Source organism: Athalia rosae, chromosome 6, assembly GCF_917208135.1.
Source record: "Athalia rosae chromosome 6, iyAthRosa1.1, whole genome shotgun sequence".
Taxonomy (NCBI): Eukaryota; Metazoa; Arthropoda; class Insecta; order Hymenoptera; family Athaliidae; genus Athalia; species Athalia rosae.
In genome coordinates this window covers 12,999,079-13,019,940 of record NC_064031.1, presented here as the reverse complement: position 1 = coordinate 13,019,940, position 20,862 = coordinate 12,999,079, and the positions used below count along the sequence as shown (strand labels likewise).

At 43.1% G+C, this 20,862-nt stretch overlaps 2 protein-coding genes across 5 annotated transcripts in view; one reads left to right on the top strand and one right to left on the bottom strand.

Moving 5' to 3' along the window:
* Positions 1-20,862, top strand: part of LOC105690854 (disks large 1 tumor suppressor protein) — a 311,797-nt gene that overhangs the window by 96,320 nt on the left and 194,615 nt on the right. The window lies entirely within an intron of this gene.
* LOC105690861 lies at positions 3,000-4,720 on the bottom strand. The gene is made up of 2 exons (XM_012409002.2): positions 3,568-4,720; positions 3,000-3,494 (listed from the first exon to the last, which is right to left on the bottom strand). Exons 1-2 carry the CDS (start codon positions 3,703-3,705, stop codon positions 3,015-3,017), a joined length of 618 nt encoding a protein of 205 aa, XP_012264425.2. The 5' UTR covers positions 3,706-4,720; the 3' UTR covers positions 3,000-3,014.

Genomic DNA, 20,862 nt, shown 5'->3' with positions numbered 1-20,862 from the left:
AAACCGCTTTTAATTAATCTCCGTCATATGTAGGTTAGACTTTTTCCCCCCCGCCCCCCACTCTTCTTCTTCTCGCCAACGATGCATCTGTCGAGTCGCTGTAGAAGTTTGTACTTGTAGCAGCTTCTATCCGCCCTGCATGTCTTTTTAAATTTATGAAAGACGACGTCCTTTTTGCCCGTACGTTGTTTCGTACTCTCCAACAACCGGATCCTCTTTATCTCGGACTTTATCGTAACCTTCAAACTTTCGTAAAATTAACGAGATCCCCCGTATCTCTCGTTTTCTTCACCCTATCAATTATAACTCCGCTCGCAAACGACAATCCATAAATGCCGTATAAAAATCGGCGTTCTCTCTTTAAAAAGGAGGCTTACCTTGGACGAATAAATATCGATTGATTCAACAAGTGCAGGCGATGGACTTCGATTTTTTTCTTCATTCTTCCAATCAAGCGGCCTTCGCAAATTTTCTGATAACGCGCAACGACCATCGGAGTGGAGAAATGACAGCCCATAGGTCGGATCGTTCGCGCGTGTATTTCTCACTTCATTTTGACAATGAAATTAATTGCTGCTCGGTGAAGATAATTCCTGGGCTCTCGAGACAACAAAGAGGTATACCCCCGCCGACGGGCGTAGCTTGAAAACCTCGCGGGTGGATCGGGGAATGAGCATCACGGGAGGAAACAGAGAGAAAAGGGATCTTCGGGTTCGTTGTTCGTACCGTGCCCATCTCTCTCAATTTATACAATCATAAATTCCGGCGGTAGTTCCCGGATCGGGTGTCCAAATAAAAAATGCCGGATTCCTTCAACCCTGTTCGAAAACCAGTCATTTTTCGACGGTCAACGCTTCGCGGGGTGTATTTTTATTTTATTTTATTTTTTTTTGTCGCTCCCCGCAGGGAGCTGACCCGTTGGGTTGAAAACTCCGGGGTTTGGGGTAGGCGGAAAACGGGCGGAAAAATCCCTCGCAGTTTCAAATATCCGTGGAAATTGAAGGGAGCGTGCCGAAGCCGGGGATTGTTATCTGTAATCTTGGTATTCCACTAGTCCATCCACCTCGATAGACGGGTATCCTATAAACAAAATAAACGATCGAAGGTATTTACCCCCCACATCGGGTTCCCGAGCACGTTTTATAAAGTATTTCCGCGACTCCGAGAGATTCAACAATTTTTCTAACATACTATATCGGGGTCGGCGTCGCTTCACGGTTCCGCTATCATCCGTGTACGTCACATTTCACCCCAGACCGTGTGTGTGCGTCGCATGAACCGTGGCGAAATAATGAAATTCTACGGGTTTGTATCGATTCGTACGATTGCGAACGGGAGAAACGGGGTTACTCGGAGTTCGATGAGGTGCGAAATTAGAAAATGGTATAATAAATAAATTACCCCCAGTTATGTAATCCCGGTAAATTATTCAACGCAGTGTCGGTATAATAAAATCCGGTTTCCACGATAAACTCGTACTAATTATTAAGACAACGTCAACGGAATTTATTACGGACTTCCGTGTGGTTTCATTAAAAAGGCACGTACAGGTTCAACGGAGTTTGAATATTTATGATTTGCAGAGTTTTAATAAAAGCTGGATTCTCCGTGTCCCTTTCAAGGCCGGAGTTTCGAAACACACGCGTCACCTACGACACGTACACGTGCCTGGATACTCGATTCGCACTCTCGCCGTGCGATTCGCAAAATTTGATCGAGTTTTTGGCTTTTATTAAAAAATTTTGTCCGCCTCAGGTTACGAAAGATTACGGAATCCCGGATTCCCCTCGTCTCCGTTAATTTCTCTTTGACTTCGCGGTTGTGATCAAAGCAACATAATCGCACTCGCGGCAAAATCTGGAAGTCACGATCAATTGTTCGTACGGACGCGCCGGTCCGGTTCACGTGTTCAACGGTAAATCCGAACCTCATCCCGCGTCTTATCGGAGATTTAACGCGTGGAAACCTCGGCCAGACGTAGCCTTGATATATTTCTAATAAAGCACGTAACTCTTGCGATTTATTTCAATTTGATCCGTGCTCAGATGGCTTCGCTACGCTTGGGGCTGAAGGAGCCAGCGAAGCAAGTGACGTCGGAGCAACCGAATATTAAGCTCGTAACGTAGCTGGTTCGCCATGTAAGCTACAAGCTCGTCCCTCAAAATAATGATCGAATCTTATGAACTTGCGCTTTCTCCGTCTAGTATTTCTACCCCTAAAAAATCCGAAAACGTTCTTTCATGCCTCTCCCGAAAATATTTTATCGAAGCGTTCAAAAATATCTCCGACCGGAAACAGGGAACAGGAGTTCTGAGATATTAAGGGAGATAATCGCATCGAGAGGACAATCGAATAACGTTGATTGATGAAAAGTCAAACGGAATCAGCGTTACTTCACGTCCCTTTTCTTTCAAGAAGCTTTTTTTCACGTGAGATGCGGTGTTCCCTCCGCAGTTATTATCATTGCGTTCCAATTTTTTTTTTTTTCTATTTTTCACAGATACGTTAAAAAGCTTTCAGAGATATTCGGCTCCTCTCATCATTCTCTCAAAGTTTTCTCGAACTGGTTTTTTCGGAGTGAAAGAGGACTGAATTATGAGAAAAACTAATATAGTTTCAGGATTATGGTAAATCCGCAAATCTGCGCGCTGACTCGCCTTCAAAATTATGACATGGATAATAAATCACGCCGCGGCTGTTCCCCTTTCTTGCCTGATCCAGGGCTCATCTCTATTCGTGAAACACCCCATAAAATGTCCCGAATCAGAAGTCAGACGCCACAGAAATCTCTACCTTCGGCACTTCTAAAATAAATATATCACATTGTACGAGTTTTCCGACTGTTTCGATTTACCCGCCTTATACTCGGGTCATATGCACAAATTAAAATCAACCGATCGCCGATTCGATGTATGAATGGATGAAATTGTTTCGTGCGTACGTACAAAAAGAAAAGAGAGAAAAATAAGAAGCGAAGAAATATTTCCGTTTTATTGAATGACAGCGAATGACATTCATTTCTGTTGATCCGTACATTTTTTTATATCATTTATAATCGCCGTGCACTTTGCGTAGGCTTCGTCAGTTGCTTTTTTGTCGCAGTCGTACAGAGCTTTGGAAGCTTTTACTCTGGCGTTCGCTTCTTTTTTCGCCGTCTCAGTTAACCTTGACGAAAGTACCTTAATTCTCTTCTTCAGACTATCCAAAGCCACCATAAAACACTGGGTCTTAGTTTCGGCAGACATACAGTTGGCTATAGTTTGTTGCAGTTCATTTTTAATTTTTTCAGCTTCTTCGCGGATCGCGGCTTTGTCCGATAAAATGCTATCCAGGTTGCCGTAGTTCTTCGCGTAACAAGACGCTAATTCCTTTCGCAATTTTTCTTCGATACGCTGGAATTCAATCTGGCGTTTCTCAACGCAGGATTTCACCGCTCCTCCGGACTTGGCGTACTCGGCCAACTGATCTTTCTTCGCCTTCGTTATCGCGGCTATCTTTTTCGATCAATCAAACGATTTGCGAATTAATGAAAATAAACCGAGTGGAAAGCTTTCCTTCCCTCTCTACCTTGTCGCTGGCGAGTTCCTCGTAATTTTTTATCGCTTCAACTCCCTGTTGCATCGTTGAAGTTAGAAGCTCCGCGACGGAGCCGAGCAACTGTTGAGCTTCTTCTATCAAATTGTTCAACTCCATTTCTCTAGGCATCGCCGCGACCCTCCTTACACCTAACTCTGCATTTTAGACGACCGAATGTGACTCAGGTTCCTTCGAGGTTAATTTTGAAAATAAAAGAGCCACGTTCGTCCGTCACGGCCCCCCGGAATACGGACGTTCTTTTTCGGGTTTATAATTTTATTTTCATTTTATACATTTTCCAGAATTTTTTTCCACCTCTTTCAATTTTTCGAGCGCATTCTCTACCGCACTCTTACAGCATCCCTCGAAAGCTTTCAATTTATTTGACACCTCTGGTACGTGCGAAAATTTCGTCTTTACTACCTCGTGAAGATCGCTGACCCTACTTCGCAACGCGGACATTTCCTCTTTCACGTACGGATGAAAATCTACGATACATCGGGCGTAAGAGCGTTTTCCATCCTTCTTCCTTTTTTTTTAACAACTATAAAACACGGTCCATCGACTACCCACCAATTTTTTCGGCACACCCTCGAGTCACGCCGCGCAAATGAGCGAGGATCTCTTGAAATTTTTCCAGCATTTCTTGCTTGCTTTCCGTGTCATTTCCGGGCTTCGTGATCCCGATCAAATGCGAATTACAGGATATTAAATCCTGACGCAACATGGCGATCACTCTTCTCACACGCGCCCGAGTTTCTTCCGTGCAATTCGCGCTCTCACGATCCTCCGTCTCACGTTCGACTTCTCGTGAAGCTTTCCAGACAATACCAAACGGTGAGAAAAAAGGCGCGAAAATATTCCCAAGCAACTACCTACCGATATTTTTTTCTTTTCCCGCGGTGAAGCACTCCCTAGAGTCCTTCAGGATCCGTCGAAACCCTTCGAGAGCTTTAGCCTGAGCTCGAAAATGGCACCGTAGCGCCTGTTTGAAGATTTCCGCGTTCGTTTCCTCCGCGTCTTTCGGAATTCTGTTCAACAGCTGGATCAAATCGCCGAATCGTTTCTGCATTTTGATTTTTTGCTCCCGCAAACAATTCATCAGGGACTCGCCGTCTCTTCCGCAATTTTTTATCGCCGTTTTCATCGACGCGTTGAAAGCGTTCGCCTCCTCCATCGTATTTTCCTGTCTGCTCCTGGTAGTTTCCAGTCTTTTCACAGCCGTTTCATTGCACTGTTTAGCCGACGCGACGAACGCCGCTCTCACACCTTTCAGATCGGATTTATATTTACTCAAACATTTTTTCAAGCTTTTGTCCGAGCCTCCATTGTTCAGTTCTCTGATCATTTCGTTTATGGAAACCTCCGCCCGCTCCATTTCCTTCAAAGTCTCCTCCTCGCTGCGGGACAAAATTTTCTGCATATCCCTCGTTGTGTTGCCGAATATTTTCCCAATCTCGTGAGCGGACGATTCTATTCGCAGCTCTGTTTTTCCGACCATCTCTTTTATCGACTTTTTGTATTCCTTCCACTCTCCGGACGAGGGCTCGTCCGAGTACAAACGTCGATTGGGACGGTGATGAGGTCGGGACAGCTGAAAAGAAAAAAAAAAAAAAAAAAAACTATCGTTGGCTTTTAATTAGTTTTCATCGGCCTCGCTCAGTTACCGAAAATTTTTAATCTTCGATCCTCGAAACGATCGAAATAAAAAAAAAAGTAATAACGCTAAGGACAATCATATAAAAAGTAAAAATGAGCACGCCGAAAATTATTCCATAAAGTCCCGCCGCGGCTCACCCTCGATACGAAATCTTTAGCGGAGTGGAAACTGATTTCCGAGGGCGTAACCTCCGTCGGAATGCAGATCGGATGATGAAAATAATGAGCACCGCTCCATTTCGACGTCGACTTCGCGGTAACGAGATGCAAAAAACTTGTACTCCGACACAATTTCGTCATGCTAATGATAATGACAAACTCATTGATCAAAGCCAATATTTCTAAAAGTAATCTTACGCGAGGTTACCTTTTCAGTTGGCACGGTTTGCCATTTTCACCGAAAATCTGAAGATCGAAATTTTTCGTAAATCATATCATCGCGGAGTGACCGTCACATTGGGGGGGTTATAACACTTCCGAATCCTCCGTAGAACCTTTATCGTTCTCGTAGTTTGTTCGACTTTCTGACATGGGAGGATGTTTGAGTACCGGCGATCCCCGAGGCCCATTGATACCCCGCCACAAACCGGTCGACTGTACCATTCTTAGGAAATCCAACGTGCCCTTTATTTTGATGATCGGTGGTCCGGGATCCGGAAAAATATCTCTCGGAAAAAGGATCGCCTCAAAATACGGTTACCGGCTAATAGTTCCCTCGGATCTCCTCCGATCGGAAGTTTATTCTGGAAGCGATCGGGGGGAAGTGATGAAGAAGATCATGAAGGACGGTCGCTCCGTGCCTTCGGACGTCGTGGTCCAGCTAGTAGAGCAACGAATGATCGATTATTTTTCTCCCTCCGGTTTTCTCGTCGTCGGTTTCCCCCGTGATAAAATTCAGGCGAAAACGTTTATCAAGGACATAGGGGAGCCTCGCGTCGTCCTGTATCTAAAAATGCGAAAAACTACCCTGGAAGATCGGACGCGGGACAGAGCCGCGATGCGAAATCGTTTCGACGACACACCTGAAGCCGTTGATTGCAGGATAAAAGAATTCCTGGCTAACGTAGGCGACGTTCTGTCAGTATTTCGAAAATTCACCGTTCGAATTCACGGGGAATCGGATGGAGAAGAAGTATTCGAGGCTTGTTGTAACGCCGTCGAATCGGTGAACCGTGAAAAATGAGGATTAAAATTAACGTCTCATTTTATGATTGAACTTGTGAAAATGCACTCGGAACAAGTGCAGGTGCAGATTTTCCTGTTAAATACCGCCTTAGGGTGGTTTTAACTCGGAGGAACTTTATATATACACGTAATAAACTGTCCCGCGGCTATCACAACGGTAACGATAACAGCGATAACAATAATAATTGTATATACCGACCAGATAATTGTGGAGTTCTGATTTCTCAAGTTTTACCAGTGGCAAGAGTCTCGCGTAACTCGATCATTCGCGAAAGCAAAGAAATTTTCTCTTTAAGAATATATAATTTTGTTCTTCTCATTATTATGTGTTTTCTTCATACCGCGTCGCAGCGCGCAAATAAAGTTCTTCTTTCAGAAGTTTTTTTCCTGTCGCGGGTGAAATTATTATTGTCGGTACTATGATTAAAAAAAATTTTTTTTTTTTTATCAATTTCATTCTATTATACCGACTTTTTCTTTTTTATCTTCAATTTGTTTGTTCTCCAAGTTAGCGGGAGGTCAATCCAGTACCAACTTCATTTTAAATTAAAAACTTGGTGCTTCTTCTATCTTTCTAGTTTTCCGATGCAACGGAGGTAGCTGCCTGTTACTCTCCCCCCCTCTCTCAACTATAGTTCGTTCGTCGGATGCTGGGTTACCTGTTTTAACCGAGTTTTTTCAATGTTCTTAGATCCGTACGATGCACGTACAGATATATACCCATGTACGCAGAAGTTCTCGCCAGATCAATTTTTCAGACTCTATCATGGGGAAAATATCAGAAATTTATCTTCCTATATTCGTACGATATTCGCAGGTGGACGTAGGTAGGGTATACAGTTAGCTGCGTTTAGGTATTCTATGGTATTAGCTCCGCAAATCCCCTTCGGCCAGACGTCTATTTAATCTCGCACATCTCCTGAATTATTACAATTTTCACTCCGCTAGTTCGTGCGTTGTATTATATATCGTGTTTAATGCTAGTTTGTAAACTCCTAGATCACGAAACGTACCGAGGAGTTTTCACGGAAAGAACGAGATAAAGAGTAGTTTATTTTCAAAGTTGGATATTGTGAACATAGATTTTGATGAAAATTTGAAATTTCCAATTTTCTCATCGTCTGGAATAAAGCGAACACCCCGATGCGGCGTGTATACGCGTTTAGGAGGTGAAAAATTTTCGAGTAGAGAGATAAACTCCGGTAGCAAGGAGAGGAGCACAATGAGTCGAAATAGGGGGGATGAGGTACGACGTAGCAACGGGAGGCTTCTTCTTGAAAATTACCGGAATTGTGTCCGAAAGACGGAAGCTAAATTCGGTCCATTGAAAATTATGGCATCCTTTCCGGACGACGGGTCCAGGCATTGTCGTTTCTGCGTGTGACGTCTAGGCTGGGAAATATCCTCCGCTCCTCTTCCGCTCCGTCGTCGTAGTCGTCGTAGTCGTCGTCGTAGTCGTTGTTGTCGTCGTCGTCAACGTATTTTCGCTCTTCCGCGCACCGTAACGCCCGCCTCGACGTGGTGGTTTTCGAACACCGATGAGAAAACCGGCGCTTTCCTCCTCTTTCTTATTCTTCATCTCCTTCTCGCCGCCCTCGTCGTCGTCCTCGTCGTCGTCTCGCGGCGTAATTAGTCACGTCTATACCCACCAGCGTTGGGGGTGCGTCGCCCGAGTTTCGGGGGGCTGGGGGTTGAGAGGTCGATGAAAGCGCGGGGTCGAACGGGGTGAATTACGACGGGTGCGTCGACCGGTGGAACGTACGGGGAAAATGGGACTCGGTTAAAACGAGTGAAAACTTTTATTCAGCCTCCGTAATTTGATACAACGAATTATAATAAATTCTCAAGCGCCTCTCACGCGAAGGTATTTCAGGCCCGCCGTACGCCCGGCTGGCCCCGCTCACCCACCTACGCCGATCCCGCGGTTCGAACCGACTAACCCTCCCGCATTTTCCCGCCACCGGCCGAAGCTCCGTTTCCCACACGAGTGACTATAGTTCGCTCGTAATAATAATTCACCGAACGCGAGCCACGCCACCCCAATGCCGGATAGATTATAGGGTGTAAAGCCAGATCTTCGGACTTTTTAGGGCTGGCGAGTATTAATTCGGAAGGAATAATTACCGGGTAGATTTCTTCTCGCCCCCAGTTTCTTTTTTTCGTAAGGTAACGACATCGGACGTCAAGTGTCGCGCGCAGTGAGCACACCCCCCGGAGTGTGGTCGGGGGTCGTCCCCCTTGTAGTTTTAGGATGAGAAATGTTTAGCAGTAAACCATAAACGTAAGTCAACGCTGGTGTCCGTAGGTTAATACGGCGGAAAGATAACAGCGGGAATGGAGAGAGCGGCGGTTTCGGTGAGAACGAGGAGGTCGATATCAAGTAATTTTGACCCTTGTTTTCGCGGCCTGTAATTTCAATTTATACACATTTATGCCGCCCCACAAACCTCGCTAATCTTGCAATATCGCTGAAACACCGAAGCAACGTTACACTCGAAAGCCCCATCGACACCCCCACCCTTATTCTAATTCGCCTTCGTGTCCGCGTTTCGCTTCCCTTTGCTCCTCTCGTTTTCTCCTTTTTTCATCGTCATTCGCATTGATGATTTCCGCTTCGACGTTATTCGGTTATCGCACTTTCATCCCGCGAGATCATCGGTAGCTGTACTTTTCGTCGCGTTGCGGTGTCGTTTGTCCGTTTGTATTCCCCCGGTACTCTAACGAGACTTCATTGTTTCTGCATTCATAAAAAAAAAAAAACGAAAAAAAAAAGAAAAGAGGAGTGCGCGGTATGAAAGATACGACCGGCTCTTTCAAATTCAAATTGTTTACACTCCTCTCGAGAGAATATCGTGCTTGGATTTATTTCCTCTGCCCCGAGATAATCTTCTCCTCAGACTTTTTTCTACCCCTTTGTACTTTTTATTCATTATTATTCAAATATCGGAGGCGCTTGAATTTTCTTCTCGTTAAATCAAACGCACAATTATCCCCATTAATTGTGCCCTGCCTCTGCAGTTCGAATCGTAATTCGAAGAAGACTTATTTTCGCTCTTCTGGTTCTTCCGTCGTGGTATAGTGTATTTTACCTCCCCGTTGTTTTATTTTTTTTCTATTTTTTCTATTTTCTCCTCCTTACATTTTTATTCGCCGAAGTTCGCGACGATGAACTAGGCGATTCCGGCGCTCTATGCTTCCGCGGTACTTAATTCTTCTTTCGCGAAGAACAATTTTGAAAGATTTTTGCGTCGTAACTTTTCCAACGGGTGCGAACGCCGAGAGAGATAAAAGTTGGGGAAGTTCGTTCACACCGCATCGCGTTCACGTCATACCACACGCCCCGCTCGCCCGCTCCTCTCCTTTAACCTTCCCTCGTCCAAGTCATCGCCCCTATCATTCCATCGTCGAATACACATTTCAGAATTTTCCCTCGACATCCGCGAGGCGAAATGCGTCCCCCCTATAAAGTCCGGTTCCCTTGCGGCGGGAGGGCGTCGCGGGGGTAGCTTCAGGCGAGTAATTTCAACTTTTGCAAAAATGGCTCAGTACGTATGTATACGTTACATACGTACACCTATATCCATTCACCTCGCGCACCGTTTTTTACTACCAAATAAAGACAGTGACGTCGTAAAGACGTTCACTTCAATTTCACTTCGTTGCTTCCCGTAACGTTTTCCATTCCTTTTTTCTTCCCTTCTTCCTTACCTTCTCTCAATTCCAGTCGCGGGCGTGTTCGACAGCGTGCGTGGGTTCTGCATCCTGCAGAAAATCGAAGTTCCGCGCTACGTTTACACTTACCAGAAGCAACTGCTCTATATACTTTTCTATATGTATGTATACATATACGTAACTCTACTGCGTCAGCGTTCGTCGATTGGTTTGCCCTACGTGATCTATCGTAACATCTTATTTGCAGCCCCGACTTATTCCGCGAGCTTTATAGGGCCTCCGGATATGCCTTTCGCGAACAGGTTGAAGTAGGAGATCAAAATGCGCTAGCACGGTGCGAACGAATCATCCCCGTACAAACCGCACCGTGCGGGGGTCAAACGGTATCTCGTACGGTGAAAACGACTCGCGCTTGACCCCGTTAAATATTTTCTATTTATGTTTTCATTCTCGCCGAGGAGCCCGAAGAGGTATACGGCGGTGTATCCTGCGGGAGAAGGTGTCCCCGTACTTGATCAAATATTTATGGCTAGAGGTATGGGATTTGAAAAAACGGATTCTTTCGCACCCTTTCTTCCCGTGTATATAAAAACGACACCGGAATCGCTGGTGGTAATTTTGGATGGTTCGAATCGAAAAATGGGAATTAATAAAATTAGGAAAAGGAGAAAAGAGTACACGTATATGTTCGGTCGACGGACGGGGCGTATTATTCCGATCGGTGGTGAGGATTACAAGGAATCAATTTCAATTCTACGTGTCGCCAAGTTTACTCAGCAGTCAGTTGATCTTGGTAATCGAATCTACAATTGATCTGTATTGCCTGTATTTGACGGCACGCGCGTTGTCTGTTAAGCCAAGGCATAATTCAGCTTGTCTGATCTTCCTCCCCCGTAGCTAACCCTATCGACGGTGTCGATTCCATTTGTCGGCTTTACATCCCACTCCGAATTCCGACGACTTGACAATCCTCTCAGCATCACTCACAGCCTAGATTTTCACACACACACACCCGAATTTATACATCAATCGAGTCGACCGTCCTCGTTTGTTCGAACGTCATTCGGATTAATGAGACGCGATTCTTCTTATTATTGAAATTACATTCCTGCCCTTATTTCACGAGTAAAAAGCAGACTAATTTAAATAATAAATATTGTCCTGCACCGCAGGGGGCGAAGGGGGGGAACTGGCGAAAGAGGGATGGGGGAATAAAGGACAAACAAAAAAACAAACAAAGGAGCGTATATTTTAAAGCACGATGGATAGACTTTTATACATACAAGGATAAAATGTAACCAGAAGTAACGCGCTCTCAGAATAGGGGATGATCACCATAAATAATGCGGCTGTTCCCTGCAGGAGTGTTGTATGCATATTTATATATCCATCTAATTCGTTGTCGCTATCAGGTATTCATGTCTTCGTTTGCGCAGCACACGCAGATATACCTACTCTCTTTTTTCGTTTATTCATTTTATTTTTTTTGTGTTAAATTTTTCATTTTTTTTTCTTCAAAAATTTATTCACATCGTTTTTTTTTTCATTTCATCCCGTTCGTCGCGATACGCGAACGTCAACATCATTTTTACTTTTTTCTAATTGACAGAAGTCTCCGACGATTATAAAAACGGTGGAACAAAATGAACACGTATATAATACGCGTGTACAATGTGACGCATGAGATCGTATCGTTAAAAATTCTCCCCCTTTTTTTCACTTTATGATCGCGGAAAGGTAATTATGCGAGATATCGCGGAATGGTGATTTCGAGGTTCTCGTCGTAATCAAAGCGCCATGTGGCGTGGGTAGTGGAGGGTAGGGAAGTGAGAAATTAACAAACATCCCCCGGGGTGGCGAGTCGAGTGGCCAAAGTCCCGGAGAACAGGATTAAATCGTGGTCAATATTAGTCGGTCGCTCTGATTACTTTGGGAGTACGTGAGATCCCGAGATCCTTTTCTCGGAATATATCCCGGGGGAATTCTTTTCTGCAATCCCTACAACACGTCGCCTAACCGCAAACGCGTCGCCTTAGGCCTCGACCTCGTGACCGCGTACACCGCTGTCAGCTTCTTTTCCTCATCCGATTTCTTCCTCATTCTTTTGTTGGGATACCGCCGTCTGTTCACTTCATTCATTCCACATTTCGATTATTGAATTTTGAGAAATAGGTGACTGAAATTATCTGCGAAAAATTATTTTCCATCATTTTTCTTTCTCTTTTCGTATCGACTGGAAATTAAATTTTTGGACACGTTCGGCCACCCCTGTTGTGTGGAATTTTCGTGAATTCTCTCGAAAATTATCTTCCGGAGATAGAAGATGAAAAAAAGAGGTAGAATAAAGGAAGAGGTAAAAAATTATCCTCGCTTCTGGCTATTATTCTTGCTCTTTGGCAAACAGACTAAGTAACTATATGCTGAACAAAAATAATATTTTCTCACTCGTTTTCATAATTTTCACATCCCCAGCTTTTATACGATATCCATTTTTCAATTTTACAAAGTACCACAGTTAGATACCTTCTAGTATAATGAGCTTTTAATATTCTACTTTTCTTTTTAATTATTACCTCCTTTTTTTTTTTGTTTTCTACCGTTCAATGTAATCTTTGCCTTTTCGTTTCGTTTCGTTCGGACGATCGCTCGCGCGCGTCGCAATATTTCAAAATATTCGCGCGAGTAATTTTCATTCATCGATGAAATCTGGTCCGCCGATCGAGATTGCCTTTCCCTAACTGTTGCACGAAAGATATCCGGAGATAAGGATCGGATAATCAATATCTGCATGTGACCCAATGGGCGCAGTAATTGAGGTAATTAGGATCAGAATCGGAACACTATTCGACGAATGCCTGGAACGTGGCAGGAATTTCCTAGTCGTGCTCGAAGACCCGATCGATCTCTAGATTACCTTATACGCTGTAAATACCCCTTTCTGATCTAATTAATTTTCATTACCCAGTAGCGTTATTCGAATTACTTTGTAATCTTTGTAAATCCTGAAATGCTTCCGCTGCAACTTGTGGAAGATATCGCGCATAGAAATTAATAATTGTAAGATAAGTTTTAAATAAGACGGTATGCGATGTGAAACACGAAGAGTCTAATTGCTCTGATGCAACTTCTTGTTCCTACCAGTATTCGATTAGTATGCCGATGTCTGTCGTTTTTACTCCATGTATAGTGCGGCGAGAAATTAACGGTTGCAGCGAATGCTCGATTGGTATTTTGTCTGGAACTATAAACTGATTTTTCATTTCACGACGATTGATTCACATTCAGACAATTATTACCTACATTTATTCGCAATGATATTCAATTTTTAATCACCTTGAGCCGAAAGAGAACAGAATTCAAAAAATTACAAATTCAACGATTCATGTATTCCACTATAACTGCGGCGTACAATTTATTGTAGGCTCGTACCGGTGGAATTTTCGATTTTAATTAGGTTTCTACCTTTTGCATTTTTTAACAGTTGAACCCATGTTTTTCATTTATTCATCTATATATTTATTCGTTTCAACTTATTTTCATCTCGGAATCCTATACGGTCTGGCGTTGCATGCAAACTCGATATAATGTAGGTACGTGGGTAGGTATGCCGCGGCGCCGTTGCTCTCGTGTTATGCGGTTTTTTTCATTGTTTTTGCATCCCCCTATGAGAAAAAAATCAAATGAAATAACCGAAGAATAAAGCAAAAGAAAAAGAAAATCAAAAAATTATAGCATTCACGAACGGTGTATTTTCCGGTTCTTTTTTTTTTTTTTTTTTTTGTTCAACCGAGTTCTACAACCGTGCGAAATTTAGTGAACCGAATTATTTGAAAAAATTTCCGTTCGTCCCTTCGCCCCTCGTTTGTGCTCCGTCTGTAATGTCGGGAAAATTTCGCAATATTTACCTGTATAAAATACGACCTACCGATAATGGCGGTACACCAGCTGCGCTGCTGTCTCTACATAATGATCGTTAATTTGATCCACTATTCAATTCTTGTGCACCTCAACGGAATTCGAACGAACTGTTGAATGAAAAAAAAATAAAGTCGCTCCGTATTATGGACAGAAAAATTTTCAAGCGTTTTTCAAGAAATAATGAGGCGCGGGTGAGGTTATTATTTTTTTAAGCCTTTTACCAACTTGTTATAAAAGTTGAAACGATTTTTATTTTTTCATCATCGTTTGTTCCTTTTTGTTTCGTTATTTTTTCTGAAAAATTTTTTAACTTTAACTTTTGTATTTACTCCATCACTATTCGCGCCGTTAAACATTCACCCTAGGTTACTTCTTTTAACGTTAATTTGCACAGCTGTTTTACCGCGTATCGGGAAGTTATTAATCTATTCCACATTTCACGGTTCACGTTTGAGATTATATTTTTCTCTGAATCTTGTATGGATTTGACAACGTAGTTCGTCGTGTAGTTTTGTTGCGAGATTTGTGAAAAGGGGGAAAAGTGTGTAGCCGGGTTGCCCGTCGTCTACTTTCCTATCTTAACGAGAAGACACCCGTTTGGGGGTGGTGGTGAAAAACGAACAACGACGGGAACGCTGCTGACGACGCTTCCTTTCCTCGTTCTATGACAACTGCATAATTGGAATATAAATTTATTTTCCTACGTTGACGGAGTAACGACGACGGAACGAAATAAATGGAGATACAGAAAGCAAAAAAAAAAATCAGTGCAGAATTAAGTATTGCAAGAAAACGAAAATGGAGAAAAAATAATAATCAGAGAAAACGAAACGGAAGAGCCCCCGAACCACGAGGGATGAAAATCAGACCTAGCGATATGAAAATAGCATGCCAAATCAAAAGCGTAAGTTGGTCGAGTCCTCGCGCTTCTGTCCGATTCTATTCGGTGGAAAAAATTCAGACTTTCTCGACTCTCATTTTAGCTCACTTCATACCTCACCCTATTCAACAGAGAAATTTCAACTCTACATTTTCATCGACCCCCGTTGTAACGAGTACAAAAAAAAAAAAAAAAGAAGGAGAACTTGCTAATATTTTCCCTTATTTTTCACCCTTTATAACAATGTTTTTTTTTTGCTTCCTGTTTCAGGTGAGTCCCCTTGGATTTACGTCGTAGTTTGAGACCCTTAGAATCGGAGGGGCGAAATGTGAGTACGCAAAACCTTGAGTTTACGGCTCCTCTTTCAACGTATGCACGATACCCCGACACACTCGGCGCGTCTGTTGTCGAAAAAAAAAAAAGCGTTTCGAAAATTGACTCGATATTTCCATCGCGGTACTATACATTCCACCGACGGGCACCGAAATACCGCAAAAACAAATAACGCAAATAAATGAAGTATCCGGAGTTAGATTGAGAAAAGAAATGATAAAACCGAGAGGGAAAAACCGACGAAAGTTTTCCAAGGGTTCGCGCTTCAGGAATTTGACACCCTTAAAATTCTCCGGTAACGTTTCCGCGGCTGTAGGAGCGAAAGATAAAATAAAAAGCCATCCCTTGAACCCTGCGGATCGATTTACCATTCGCCTCTGCGGTTTTTTGCCCTTTATACGGATATACAGTGGAACACCGTGGCCGCCTGGGTATACATCACGCCTCGCGTATATCTTCTGAAACTTCTGATGGGGTGTTTGTAACGTGAGAATACGTGTTACAACCTTTGATAATTCGAGGGTAAAATAAGCTGCGGAATTACTCGAAGTTTAAATAACTTCATACCGCTATACAGATGGTATTGTACGGTACGACAACTATACGGCGGAGCATAGAAGTAGCTGACAATGAAAACAGAAGGCTACTCTCTTTCCCAACTAAGAGCGAAGGATCGATTTAAATTAGAAAACTTTCAGTCGCTGTGATAATTAGCGCTCTACACTCTAATGAACTGGGTAGTTAATTATTCTTACCATATACGGAGGCATTGCTTGTTCCATAGGTATAGGTGTAATGATGATAATAATGATACCAACGATCCACTTTCGGAATATTATTCCGGGTCGGTTATACGCACGCCGATTCTCGTATAAAACTTTTGCGCGTTCGAAAAATTCTAACACAGAATACCGTGTATGCCGCTTTCCAATGATTCGTGAATCCGAATAGATGAACCGATAAATGGATAAATGAAATGAAAAGTACAATCAATCGGCATCAACGATCATGCGCTCGCACGAGATCGAGACATTCGCGGGTGGATCGAGGAAGAGAAAAAAAAAGAAAATTTCTACCGTACATCGGATTTGTATGGCAACTGCGGTGTGTACGCGAGAGTGAAGTAACCGACGCAAACTCAATTAGTTTGCTCCCGTGAATTTTAAACTCAAAAACTCCATTCGGGTTTCTTGAATCTTTCAAGCGTATATTCCATCAAAGCAATCGGCACACAATTACACAAGCTAAAAACTGTTTTTTCAGCTGTACGAGGCCTCGTCTTCACTCTCCTTTTTTTCTTACTTTTTTTTTTTTCTTCTCTTATAACTTTCCTTTCTTCTTTTCTTTTATTAAGAAAACAGGGCGGATTAAAGACCCTCGAAACCTTCGAGCCTCCGATTTTTAAGCTCCTGTAGGAGCTGCACCCTTGGTGTACTATTTAAATTAGGAAGAGAAAAAAAGAGAGAAGAAAGAAACATCGGAGTAAAACTGACGGCCAGAATTATTCTGCATTCTTTTACTCTCCTCCTAATTTCTGTAAGATCACCTTGCTCGTTTTCAAAATAGTCATGTATTTTAATAGGCAATTAATAGGCTCTGAGAAAATTCCGAGTCGCGTTCACTACGTAATTTATATCTGGGCGAAAATTGAGATATCTCGACCGGTTTTATTCGATGCTCTATTTGCTCGATGGATTAGGGTTCATGAGGTCGAAATACCGTAAACTGTAGCCTCAGATATTTCGGATTTCCGGATCATCTTCGCGTTGCTCGATTTCGCACAACGGGATGTCTCTTTCGTTTTATTCCGTTACCTCGAAAATACTTACTTTCATCATTTTTCTGTCGATGAAAAATGTTAATGAAAATCCTTCCCAAGAGGATTCTTGAGGAGGATAATGGATGAAGAGTATTTCAAGATCGAGACCTCTCACCGGTACACCTCAAGATCACAGAGATGGGAAACGAAGCGAATGTTGAGCTGCTCGTCTTAAAATTTTTGCCAATTATTATTTCCCCTAATTGTATACAACGTTGATATGATAATTAATTAAACATAATTTTTCACGAATACATTGCGTCTTCGAGTATCCGGTTAAATTATTATTCTCAATTCGACGGTGATTAATTTTCGACATAATTTTCATTTCGAACAATCTGCGAATTTCAGACGTGATTTATAGCACCTGAATCGTACACGGTATACGATATCGCGAAGGGGGAAGACAAACTCGTATATGGCAGCTATGCGATTTAATAAAAAGGAAACAGAGGCGACGGCCGGCCGTTGTTGGATATTCGTAGATGAGAAACAATATCGCAAACCACCCGAGACATCCCTTTGTTATTTCGGTATGTACACCCTGCAACTCTAGGCAGCTTTGTAAATAGCTTCTATTTCAACCTGGATAGGCGAGTATTAGCTACTGTCCAACAAGTACGATCTCCAGTTCCCTCCACACGACGGAGATAAAAATCATTTCTAACGGCGCACACCCTCCTGAGGTATATCTTCACCCACATCGAATCAAAATACACGTCAGATTCAAACATCATTTCATCCGGTATCTGGTAAGATATCGTATCATCGAAACTTTCTGGATAGGCTGCGGATTATTTTTTTATTTTTTCATTTTCCGAACAACGTTTTGAGCCATGACGTAAATCGCAGAAAAAAAAAACCCCGTACAATTACCTTTTCCCCCCCCACTTCCTAAATATTTATTTATCCATTTATTTATTTATTGTTATTTCTTTTTCCTCCGTCGGCTTTTCTCTCTTGTTTGTTGAGGTTGGATTAACGCGGTTACCAAGTTTTTCTTCGCGGTGTTGATCGATCCGAGGGGATCCGCGGAGCGTGAAGTTGGAAAAATTGGGGGTAGTCGCCGAAAATATCTGCAAAGTAAATTCGATTCATTCGTTACTCGCGATTTTTCGTTATCCTTCGTTACGGTCGGTAGGAAAAAATGTAGAAAATGGGGTGGTAAAAGGTACGAAGGTGAGGAGAGAGAGAGAGAGAGTGGGAGAGAACACTCGTGCCTAATCTACCGCGCGTCATAGTCGTAACCATGGAAACCGCGAGGCCTCGAGGACCGCGTGAAAATTAATGGGGTATCGGTCGGTGTGTTGTAGGTTGTGCAGAGACTGGTTGCTAAAACTCGTTACCGTCAACCCGCATAATACTACATAACGTTGTACTTCGCAGCGTGGTACGCTTCCTTATCGCGTCAATGTTCGTTCCAGACACTTCGAAAACAATATGCGTCCCGCGGAAAACAACCGGCCATTATTTACAACCGCGCGGTGTATACCCGTCGTGTTATAACGTCGATTTCGCTCGCGACCGTCATAACCAGAGAATCGAACGTCGAAAGTCCGTCGATATCGTTCGCGAAAATTTACAATTCGCTACGCGAATTCGCCACGGACAATTTTGACGATTTGTCGAATCCGGTCGGAGGGGGAGGTAAAGCCCGAGCGAGACCCCGAGGAAATAAATTGAGGTTGTAAGAGCGGTCTCGCGACCAAGGTTTTGCCGGTTCCTCGGAAATTCATCAGCCCCCGATCCCGATGTTGTCGAGCTTACGCTCTCCTCGGTGGAAGCCCTACCCCGCTCTTGACTGTGACGACGACGACGACGACGACGACGACGACGAGGTCGACAACATGAAACAATTACAGAAAGGGTTGATACGGGGTCGCCGAAGCTAACCCTCAAGGCTATCCTACGAGTACCACCGACACCGAGTAGCGTCCGACGCTATTCTACGTATATACACTTAAGGGGGTTCGCATACACACCCCCCCGCGTACCCCGTGCACACGGGAGTACGACGAAACGACGCGACGCGACTCGACGCGGCACGGCGTGGCGTTTGCGCCGGGGGTTGTGAAGCAGGGTGGACGTGGGGAGAGCGACGTGGAAGATCCGAAGCAGTCAGTGGCTCGCCGCGCGCCACTAGGCCTCCTTCGTCGTGGTTCGAGAATATCCCTCTACAAAAAAACATCCGAAGTTGTAAAATGTAGCGCTTCGCGCCGTATATTCTTCAGGTGCGATTCGAGAGAGTTTCCCGAGACCTCCCGCGTTACACGACCGAGGGGTGATTTCTCCCGAGACGAGGGATACTCGGAAGATATCACCGGAGTGAGGCCGAAATTTTATTTACGCTTGTGACCCGCGACAGTTTTCCTGCCTAGAATTCAAACCCCATCCGGAGATAAAATAAGTCAAACCTGTGCTACGCTTACGGGGATTTTTATCCCGTAACACACGAAGTGAATCAGTCGTGTTTTATGCACACGCAGTGTCCTTTCTTTTTTTTACTTCTCGACTCGAGTCCGCGTGAATGAATTAAAGAAATACGATTCTGTCGTTCCTTTGTTCCTTCTTTTTCTTTTCATCAACTGTGCGAGACGAGTGTCACCTTCAAGGATCGAATCCGAATGGTACCGTTGATACTTAATAAAGGCGATAAAAAAAATTCACAGTGTTCGGAATTAAACGTTTAATCGTTATCGATAGTGTACGAGTAAATTTATTGTTGTGATAATTCGTTATATATAATATTGGTGTGTTCATACCACAGTGACGACAACCGTTGATGTTACATGTCGTGATTAACACGTTGAAATCGAAACCGAGATAGATAAAAAAAAAAAAAAAGCTAAGAAAAAGTGTTCCGCCACCGTTTTCATACCCAAGCAATGTGCAGTCATTCGCATTTTTCATACGCATAGTACTTATACCTACTTATATGGTAAATGTCGTTATCGAGAATATATCGGGCTCACCGATGTGAGTGAGGGACACAGGTAACGTACAAACTAAAGCGACCCATCGATGAGGAAAAATTCTCTCCCCTTATTTTTTTTTATTTGTATTTTTTTTTTTCAATCGTAAAGTAAGACGAGGAACCTTCCACCTTTTTATACCTCGTATGGCAGGACAGTAACATTCTCACGAAAAACAGACGGAAAATGTCTCGGGGGGATAATAAAATAGACGAAAAGCATGCTTTTCCTTTTTCTCTGGTCCTCCATTTTTTTCGGACCTATAAAAAACGTTGTCGTTTCTGGCCTGGATTTCTTCCAACGATAAAACTAGAGCGAAATAAATAACGATCACTATTTCGTGCGGAAATTATTTCCCCAAAAATAATAGCGATGACGGATACGAATGAAAAATCAGGTGTATCAGAAAACTGGTTTCGAAGTAGAAAACTTTCATTTCAGGATTTAATGGAAGGCTATATCGTTTGAGATACTAAAATTCTCATGCTCTGAAGCTTATACGTGCGCGGCTGTACACTCGAGAATTGATTGATTTGGAATCGATAGAGGAGATTAGCTCGTACCCTCGATGAAGAATAAAAATAGAATACCTCGTCGAATACACCGCCGACCCCGAAGAGAAATTCAAAGGCAAGAGAAACTGATATTTTTTCTTTTTTTTTTTTTTTAGGCTGAACCATGAAGAAAAAAATTCCGTATAAAATGTAATTATGGCGTGTCGGTATTCGCTGAGGAAATTCAGATTTTTCATCCGTCTCGTCACGCCCACTTTTCTACCGTCGCATTTCGCCGGGCAATTACTGACGTCGAATTTTCAGAGATCAGCTGTCGGTTGACAATTTCATACA

Bases quoted from the DNA above. Each gene is read 5' to 3' on its own strand.
- LOC105690861 (XM_012409002.2), bottom strand. From the start codon at position 3,705: ATGCCTAGAGAAATGGAGTTGAACAATTTGATAGAAGAAGCTCAACAG. The intron at 3,495-3,567 runs GTAGAGAGGGAA...TGATCGAAAAAG, and splicing joins AGGAACTCGCCAGCGACAAG to ATAGCCGCGATAACGAAGGC.